Source organism: Rhododendron vialii, chromosome 4a, assembly GCF_030253575.1.
Source record: "Rhododendron vialii isolate Sample 1 chromosome 4a, ASM3025357v1".
NCBI lineage: Eukaryota > Viridiplantae > Streptophyta > Magnoliopsida > Ericales > Ericaceae > Rhododendron > Rhododendron vialii.
In genome coordinates this window covers 17,714,557-17,725,050 of record NC_080560.1, presented here as the reverse complement: position 1 = coordinate 17,725,050, position 10,494 = coordinate 17,714,557, and the positions used below count along the sequence as shown (strand labels likewise).

Below are 10,494 nucleotides of genomic sequence, written 5' to 3'. Positions count from 1 at the left end.
TACCTTACCAGATGGTACGTACTGGTATTAACCAAATTCGGTATCTTACATTTTTTAATTTTGCAGCTCAAATACCAGTCGATACCGACCGTACTATTTAGTATCGGACTAGGCTGGCTAATTTTATTTTTCTCTTCAATTAATGGTCAATACTGGCCAGTAGTGAATGTTCGGACGTTACCGACTTACTTCTAAATTTATTTTTCTTGTTCATAAATGACTATGTTATACTAAATTCTTTTATGTAGAAAAAATAACAATAGTAGTGATAAATTCGCAACAGTATCCGATTTTTCACCAACACCGATACATATAACGTACAACTAAATAAAATCGGTACTCTATTCATAAACTCGTTTAAGTTATACGTAAGTCAAGTGGGACAATCGGTTTTTCGACTTGTCAAAAAAAAAAAAAAAGAAGAAAAAAAAGAGGGACAATCGGGTCAAACCGACCCAACACAAGCGACAGAAACCCGAACAATCAAATCCTCAATTCCGAAGCAAGGTTTTCAGACCCACGCACGCATCTGGAATTCGAAAGAAATTCGATTAATCCATCACTCTGTGAATTCTGAAACGCAAGTGGGAGAGATGACGATGATGAAGCTCTGTAACCCCTATCGTTTGGTCGGATCCGTGTCACTTATGTTGTTGGTCGTGCTCTCTGCTTTCTGTGATCTAGGGTTTTCCAAAGACGACGGTCTCATCAGGATGAAACCCGTCGTCGTAGGTGGCGTTCGCGATGTCGCAGGGATGCAAAACAGCGCCGAGATCGAGAGTATTGGCCGATTCGCCGTCGATGAACACAACAAGAAAGAGGTACTTCGAGAGGTCTTTTAAATTTCTTACCTTGTTTTGTTTTGTTTCTTTTCCCATTAGATGTTTTTTTTTTGTTCTTTAATTCCATATCGGTGTTTAGTTATAGGGTCCAGCCCCTATCCAATCCTTTTCTTTTACAACATTGGAGGTATCCTCACACCCAAACGGGATGAGACTAATCAACCTAGGCCAGCAGCGGGGAACACCCACAGTAAATAGTGAGAAGCAGCTAGGAGTGGGACCACTGAACGCGCCCATGAGGCTACCCACTTAAACTTTAACCTCCTAACCGGTTGGCCTACCCTTAAGATCAAACTCAACCCTCGAGGATGGGAGCAAAGGCCAGTGGAGACAACCCTTTTTTGGGTTATCCAATCCTTCTAATGGATTAGAGAGTACAATCGCAGCCCGAAAATGGTTTTTTCCATGCCCACTTCAATGATTGGGACCGTTCTATGAACTTATTGAGAGCATCATGCGTGCAAAAATTAAGTTAGATCGCATATCATTTGGTATGATTCCAGAACACATTTATTTATATTGTAATAAAAATGGTTGAAATGGGTTTCAATCTAGTGTTGTTTTTTGCAAGATAACTGTGTTTCAAAATCATATCAAATGATATTAGGTGTATTCTTTCATCAATCTTGACCAATTAGCATGCCTTCACAGGTCTCGACTCAAATTGATTTACCCTTCATAGATATGTGACTGTAAACTGTATCTGGATTGCCTTTTCATTTAATGCTTGGACGATAGAGAAAGGAAGTAGATATGTTATGGATGTGTTTTTGTTTAATGACTGGTACATGTTTTTATAGTTCACAGGTATGTATTTATGTATGAGACAGCTTTCTTTATCTTTAGGTTCTTTGTTAATCTTATTTTTATGGTTCTATTGGTAAATTAGTATTTTAATTTAAATCTTTTTTTTGGTGTTTTGTGTTTTTCTTGTGTGTGTCTTGTAGCTTCTTTTTTTTTTTTTTTTTTTCTTTTAATTGTGTTTTCCATGGTTTCATTGGGTTTGTTACTATTTGTTTGGGATGATTTCCGGGTCAGTCAAATTCGGGTTTCTATGACCATTTCTTCGTAAACTTTATTATGATTTCTTTCTATTTGGTTTTGAACAAATTCTATGCAATCAAGTTAGTGTGTTGTTTTACTGATTTGAAGAATGACGCTTTGGATGGTGGAGATGGAAATGGCATATCTATCAACTTGTACCTGTAATTTTTATCTCATTAAAAATGACAACCTACAGCAAAAGAAAAATTATGCAGAAAGATTATTTAGTAGAGAAAGTTTGCTTCCGGAGAGATGCCTTTTTATAAAGATTATTTAGTAGAGAAAGTTTGCTTCCGGAGGGATGCCTTTTTAATAGTTCAATACTGGCGTTACATGTCTACTCATTCTTGTAATGCTCTTTTCACTTTTCTAGATTTACTCATGTTCATTAATTGTGATTTTTTGCATCTCTTTGACACAATCCTTTTGTACAGAATGCACTTCTGGAGTTCACACGAGTGGTGAAGGCCAAAGAACAGGTGGTTGCTGGTATGATGTACCATCTTACTTTGGAGGCTATTGATGCTGGTAAGAGAGAGATATATCAAGCAAAAGTTTGGGTGAAGCCGTGGTTGAACTTTAAGCAGTTGAAGGAATTCAAGCATACGTGTGATGGCCATTCATATATTTCTGCTGACTTCAGTTTGAAGGGAGGTAATGAATTATCTAATAGATGAAAAATGAGGAGGCACATTCCATGATATTTGAATTAGGTTTGTTAGCATGCTGCAGTCTTTTCGTTTTCTCTTTGATTTCCTCTATTTTATTTTATTTTTGGTCGGGAAGAAGGCATACTGGTATTCCTTGATGTTAGTCACTCCCTCTGTCCCAAAAAAATTGTCCATCTTCCTTTTTTGGTTATCCTGTAATCCTTGTCCATTTTGACTAGTCAAGGATGAAAAATTGAACCATATCCTTTGTTACTCTTCATCCTCGTATTCAAATACAAACAATAAGTGGAGGGAGACAAATGCATTGGAGTAAATAATTATTGCCTTAAAAAAGGGGTAATTTTGGAAATTCATATGTTTTGAACAGTTATGGTTGTGTCCCCTCCAATGTTGACTTCTCAAAAAGGGATAAAAGTTTTGGGACAGACAGAATGTGTTTTTGTTGTATTCCCACTACAGGCTTCTCGACAAGCGTCTCCCTTCGTTCTGTGTCCCTATATCATTGTGGATTGAAAGCCTCTTGCTATTTTGCATCGCCCAATGGATCGAGATTAGCTTCCCCTTTTGCGCCTTTTTCTACACAATCTTGTCATTTATAAGAACTTCGTTACCCCTGGATGAAAGGGATCAAGCCATTCTTAGTGTAACAAAGCTACGCCCCAACAGTTCAGAGTACAGAAATTTAATATCCTGATGCATATTTATTTAAACATGATAATGTGCCTATTGGCATGGGGACAGAATACTAAGTCACACAATCCATGTATGTTAGGTCCTGAACTGCACATTAGGTCGCACTTTCACGACCTGAGATTGAAAATGGGCAAAATTTGGGGACCGACTACATCTAATTCACGAGTTAACAAACAAACTTCCTTTCAAGTTTCAACCAACAAGAAGTCGCCCATGTGCGCAAGCTCACCTGAGTAAGAGACGCCCTTACAGCAACCCGAACGGATGCCGAAGAGAAATGAAGACTTTCTTTGCCTTGCCCATCTTTGAACGTGTGACCTGACAGATGGAGTGTAAAAACTTATGCTACGAGACTACCTCGCGAATCTGGGATAGTATCTTGTTTTGTATTATGCATCATTGTTAGATAGCTTGATACACATTGTTGGGCGCATTTCCTAAAAGCTTTAGCTTTTGGGACAATCAATAAGTTAACATGGTATTAGAGCTCAGGTTGGGAGAGGCCTTGGGTTCGACTCTCTCTATTTCCATTGACTCCTTGTTTGCATTATGTTTCTCCCCTTTGCATTTATGCTCTCTACGTGCAAGACGGGGTTGCATGGGAGGGAGGGAGGGAGGGTGTTAGCTAGCTTGATGTACATTATTGGGATCATTTCCTAACAACTTAAGCTTATGAGACAATGGGTAACTTAACAACCATGTAAGAAACACAGTACGTTGTGTGCACTAGAGTTTCAGGATATCTTTTTATTTTTATTTTGATAAGTACTAGAGTTTCAAGATATCAACCACTTTGATATAGAAAACTGCAATATACATAATAATGGATATATACGTATATGGATATAAATGCTCTGAGATACTCCCACTCTCTAGATATGTTGCAAAGAGGTGCTTTCGCGCTCATGCTCTTGCACTTGTAGCTGCACCCACTCTGTAGAGTTGTCACGTAGGGGGTAATAAGGACCACCTTAACTTAATAAAATAAGGACCTCTCTCTCCCGATAGAATTTCGATGATCCAAGCCGCTCAATGTGTTCAGAACGTGATTTTAGAGTACTCGCGAGAAATCAGCAAAAAAAAAATGATCGGAAAGGCTTCATCCGAGCAGTTTTTGTTTGTTTTTTATCGAACGGTTCAAATAAAAACTGCTCGGATGAAGCCCTTCCTGGTCATTTTTTTTGCTAATTCCTTGCGAGTACTCTTAAAATCACGTTCTGAACACATTGAGCGGCTCGGATCATTGAAATTCGAACGGGAAATGGGAGGAATGGAGAAATAAGGACCTCTTTATTTGTAAATGACTGTACATATATATACGTGTCATGTAAATATCTCTCTCATCTGATTTTAGATTTTTTTTTTTAACAATGCTCGACTGTCATCTCTCTCCTTTGAATTTAGGTTTTTTTTTTTTCTCCCTATATTCAATAATGGAATTTTTTATTTTTATTTTTATATACAATGTATTCCCCAACGTATCATATCCTACTTTTTGAAAAAATCCCGTATCCGTATCGTATCCGTATCCCGTATCCGTATCCGTGCTTCTTAGCGGATGAGTGTCTAGCAAAAGGGGAATTGTGACACACTAATAAGGGGGATTTAATTGACGACGAAATCAAGGATCTAGCCCAGAAGTCAAGGATCTAATTCAAAACCAATTATTAATTGAGTGGAGAGGCCACCAAGGCTCATATTAGCTGATGACTGTCTAGCAAAAGGGGAATTGTGACACTAATAAGGGGGATTTAATTGACGACGAAATCAAGGATCTAGCCCAGAAGTCAAGGATCTAATTCAAAACCAATTATTAATTGAGTGGAGAGGCCACCAAGGCTCATATACTAGTTTTGAGATACTTCATATCAAATATGGGATGAGCTCTTTCGAGAATTTTCTTCTAAATTCCGTATCCCAGTTGATTCCCAGGTATCTTTGTCCCCTTAACCTCTTGGAAACATAGAGTTGTCTTCCTCCTCACTGTAAATCCACTGATGCAGCTTCAAAATTTTAGTTGTGGCCAATCTGACCCTTACTCACTGAGGGTTCATCTGACATCTAGAGTTTTTTGTCCTTTTTTCCGCTCTTCCTTGATAGAATATATGAGTAGGGAATAATCACGCCTTTGCTGTAATCAGATGGTCCTGAACAAGGATGGCGCCCTGTGCCAACTTATGATCCTGTGGTCAAAGGTGCGGCATATCATGCTGTGAAGACCATTCAACAGATGTCCAACTCCCTCTCTCCGTATGAACTGCTAGAGATCCTTCTAGCTAAGGTTAAGGTCAGCAACGTTTTTTTTTTCCCAGTGTTATGTTGTCAAAATTTTCCTCCTTATTTCACTAGTTAGTTTCTCTCCCTTTCTATCTTTGTCCATGTCTCGTTGGAGTTCGATACTAAATGAAAAGGATAACATGACATTGACAATCATTCTTGTGTTCATTGTAGGCAATTGAAAACTACACCAAATTTGATATGCTTCTGAAGGTTAAGTGGGGAACCAAAGAAGTGAAGTTCAAGGTAATAGTAAATAAGAGCATAGAAGGAAAGTTTTTTGTGAACCAGATGGTTGAAGATCACTCCTGAAGGTATTACCGCTTCCATTGTGATAGAGATATGTAGATAAATACTTCACGTATGTTTTAAACGTGTGCTGATGTTTCTCTCACGATTACTCTGATATCGAACCAGAAAAAAACGTTTGCACTTGGTCCGCTGGTAGTTGTAAATCTGTAAACTTGTACCGCTTTTGTGCTGTTAAAGAAATGTTGATGCCGACTCTATACTATACTGGCTTGTTATCATGTTATTGAAGCCTTCTAGTTTTGTGTTAATTGACTGTATATTTTTGATGAATGAATGTAATTTCTTGTAGTTTTATAAATAGGAGCAGCTATTCCTTCATGTCGACTTCTTTTGGCATACAAAATCAAGTTACCCTATGTTTGGATCTTGGATTTTCCACAGTGAAAGGAAAAGAGAGGAAATGAAAACGAAAGTGAAATAATATCATAAACATCTTAGGAAATTCTTTGAAGAAAGACGTAGGCAACTTGAAGCAGGAAAAGACTTTTAGAGGATAAGTTGAGTTCAGATCCCAAAAAAATGAAACGAAAATGAAATCCTTGCAATGTGAAATGAGGGTAGACAGAGTCGGTAATTGTAACTGTATTAAGTTTGGCATCATAATGACAATCAAAAATGCATTTGGGAAGAGTCGACCCCCTGATCTCTAAATTTCAGATTCATATATTCTGTAGGAGGACAGGAGACCAGGGTCATATTCAGTTGTTGCGCAATGAATTCATTGCTGTTGAGGCGTGCTGTGCCAGTCTATTCCTCAGATAATCAACTGGACGAGGAGCCTTGACATAAGCCGTGAATTTACGCACTAGAAGTCATATTCAAAGGTATGAAATGTACCTGAAATGATTGTCCATTTCACCATTTATTTATTGTGGTTGAAAGCCACGCCCATGGGGAAATGTCATCCTTCTCTGTTAGTGTTAGAGCCACAAGTAACATGAAGATTGGAGATTTGGTCGTGCTATATTCATATTCTTTCTGTCTCTATTTGTAACGACCCGTTCTATCTTTGTACAATATTGTCCGCTTTGGACGCCCAAATCCCATAGACTTCCCAGTAGGTCACTCATCCTTGGACTACCCCAGGATGAGCACGCTTAACTGTGAAATTCTTATGCGCTTTGGCCCGTCCTCACGGCTTTAAAATGTCTTGTATAAGTAGGAGAGATCTTTTCTTATAAACCATGACTTGCCCCCTTCTGTCCGGACGGAACCTGCTTCTTGCAGTACTGCCGGCCACCGGAAAGCAGGGTGTCACACTATCCCTTCTCCCTCACAGACACAAAAAAAGAAACCTGCCCACGCAGACTCTTACTAATAAAAATATGCAAGTAGCTTATTTTATGCATCTGTTACTTAGTATTGCTCTTAGCATCACATAGTCATCAGTAGGAAATCTCACCACACCTATGTCAGGGCCCGAAATTAACGTCTCACTGCAGTAAAGTGTATGTTTAGCCTAGGCATTGAATGTGAAACTCCAAATACTACGTGGTAAAAGAGGCCAACTACTGCCCTAGGTGAATCCCCAGAGGTTGGCCTGGTGGTCGCTAAGCAGCAACATCCATCCACTCTCCTCCATACATCTCTATAGTACATGTACTTGCATGGTATTCTAGAGTAATTTATACTCCCTCCGTGTATTTGGATCATTTCAGCTTATCAATAATTACCATTTTGGCGACATAACAAAAAAAAAATTTGTGACGAAATTCAACTTCTATCCTATATTTTGGTTGAATTTTGAACCATATCTCTACATTTGTGACAGGAGCAAATTAGTGGATGAGAATTTTACGAAGAGAGTGGGCGATATCATATCCATTTATTTTTTTTCACTAGATGGATGTCTAGTCTAGGCTACTCTTTTGGAGAAGGGGTACCGCTAAGCGGCATACGGGTGGGACAGGTCCAAAGGGCATCAACCGCCACACCAAATACTTGCTTTCCTGGTAAGAATCGAGCCTTCACCTTCCATGTGGAAGAGGTAAGGAAGCGACGTTGGGCTACAAATCTGTTAGCATATCTATGTTTGAGTTCAGGGATGAGAGAGGGAGAGATGCCATACCCACTATTTAGTTTTCGAAACTCGTATACTTTCTTGGGATGTTGATCATTGTGCTTTTCAGTTTTTTTAATCGGGTATGTAAATCCCATTCATTTCAGCATCTAATTAAGAAAAATCCCCATTAACAACATTCCACCCACCCACCCACCCACCACTACAATCCTAGAGTGACGCAAATGTATTGATTCGATCTAAACTTTTTAATTCGAATCAATACTTCCACTATTAGGCAACATTTCAGGTGATTAAAAATGCCTTCAAACTTCTAGAATAAGTAATTAGTGCTACAGTTATGGATAAGAAGAGTGCTTAGCAGTAGTTTCCTAATTAATGCATCATCACAAGACTATGGAGTTCTCTCTAATTTAATTAGCTACTACTACAAGTTCACATTCTTCTCTCTCGCTCACTAAGATTAGAAAGAAAAAAAAGAAAGTCCCACCTTCTTCAAATTATTACTTTTTTTTTTTTCTAAACAAAAGTAATTATCTTGTAATTTCTTACTCAAGGTATCATAAAATCTTGTCTTCTTGTGAAAAAAATAAAAATAAATGACGGCTTGTATGTGGTTCATTAGAGTGATTTGGTATCGTAAATAAATTAGGTTGATCAGCTATGAGTAATCTATTATCAAATTACTTTATCTTTTAAATATAAATAGACGGTTCAATTTCAAAATCATACTTGTTGTACAATGCTTTCGAGACAAACATGATTGAACATATGGTTACTGATATTCGATTAACTCGAATTTTGGCAATATTAATGATGTACTCAACGAGTCCTACAGATTGAGCGCTACAAATCCATCGATAAGTTTCGGGAGGGTCCCATTTTGAAGACATATATAAGGCACTCAGAGTACAACAGACATTTGGCCTAATTCAGCTATAAAAAGTTTAAAACCACACTCAATTCGGACAATGACTTGCACAAAGTGTGTGTGTGTGTGCAGGTTCATGTGTGAATTAGCAAAGTTGTACCAAGATTTTTTTTTATTTCGGCAAAGAGAATTTTATTGGTAGAACTCGATAATCCTTACATCAATGGAAGAGAAGAAAAGAAAGAAAAAAAAAACAACGAAAAGGAAGTGGGATGGTTTTCACCCACAACCTAAACCAAGAGCAAAAACAGAGAAAAACCGAAACGGGTGATCCAACCAAAAATTGGATAAAAAACTGAGAAGAACAACATCCAAGAAGCCGCAAGCAGCACAGATATGACATGAAGTAGAGCTTATGCTTTCTAATGCCATCCAGCCCAGGTTGCACCTGATGGGAAGATTGCATTTTCCTTTCACCCAAAGAGCAACTCTAACTTTGTACCAATTTTATCATCCATTCTCCACCATACATATGACATATCTATAGTACATGTACTTGCATGGCATTTTAGAGTAACTTATATACGAAAATGGCATGTTATCTAAGGGGCCGGGACACCTGAGTTATAAAAAAAAAAAAAAAGTTTATGCAAGGGATCTTTGATTTGTACTAATTCTACCTTTTGATTTGCATTAAACTTATTATTTATTACCATCTTTCTTCACACGTGTAAAGATCAACGGATTTATTTTTTTATTTTTTTCCGACTACAAACGATATGAGAATACAAGTATCACAATTACATCAAACAGGAAACAAGGCCACAATCACTATAGCTCCACCCAACTAATAGCCCACATTAAAAGAACAAATAACACCAACAAATACAAGAGAAATTAATAATACCCATACGCAGGTAGGGAGATTCGAACTCTTATTTTCTAGTAAGATAAAAGAGTCCTAATCAACTGAGCTAGCCCCAATTGGTTTACAAAAGATCAAAAACTTGATTTGGCTTAGCATGAACTACGTTGAGAATTTGGACCCATTTTGGGTCTCACAAAGATAATCGGAGCCGCTCATTTTGTTTAAAACATCTTGTTTAAGGTCCTCGTAAAAAATCAGCTCATTTGAATGTCGGTAAGGGGGTTTACGAAACATCCAACTTTGCTTTAGAAAACAGGCTATTTTCTGAAGCAAAGTTGGATGTTTCGTAAACCCCCTTACCGACATTCAAATAAGCTGATTTTTTACGGAGACCTTAAACAAGATGTTTTGAACAAAATGAACGGCTCCGATTATTTTTTTGAAACCCAAAATGGGTCCAAATTTCATCTGTACGGGACTGTCTGTTTTGAAAAATCTGTGCGTATAGCACAGTTGTTAATTTTCTCCGTATATCTCGTCAGTTGTGTGTGTGTGTCAAGATCTGATATCACGATGTGAATGCAATTGTTTTTTCAAACCACAAAAAGTCAGAACAACATATCTCAAATGGGAGGATGCGGCATGGTGCTCCTATAGTGTACTCTGTAGGGTAGATCCAGATCGGCCATCCCGGTAATCAATGGTTCATATATGTTTGTTAATTTTTATTGGTTAACTTTGATCGGTAAAAGTTAACAAACATATCTGAACCATTAATTATCAAAATGGACTGTCCGGCTCTGCCTTATAGAGTGTACTACAGGGAGTGCCCTGTAGCATCCATGATCCATCTCAAATGATAATAATTGCAGGGAAGAATAATGGGAAAATGACGG

General features: G+C 37.9%; 1 protein-coding gene and 1 long non-coding RNA gene across 2 annotated transcripts; one reads left to right on the top strand and one right to left on the bottom strand.

Moving 5' to 3' along the window:
- The first annotated feature begins 380 nt into the window (after positions 1–380).
- Positions 381–6,087, top strand: LOC131322775 (cysteine proteinase inhibitor 12-like). The gene is made up of 4 exons (XM_058354234.1): positions 381–821; positions 2,321–2,540; positions 5,392–5,537; positions 5,702–6,087. Exons 1-4 carry the CDS (start codon positions 594–596, stop codon positions 5,837–5,839), a joined length of 732 nt encoding a protein of 243 aa, XP_058210217.1. The 5' UTR covers positions 381–593; the 3' UTR covers positions 5,840–6,087.
- Positions 5,739–7,518, bottom strand: LOC131322776 (uncharacterized). Its single transcript, XR_009198958.1, has 2 exons — positions 7,098–7,518; positions 5,739–6,823 (listed from the first exon to the last, which is right to left on the bottom strand). It is a non-coding gene; the product is annotated as an uncharacterized LOC131322776 (long non-coding RNA).
- Between the last annotated feature and the right edge of the window lie 2,976 nt (positions 7,519–10,494).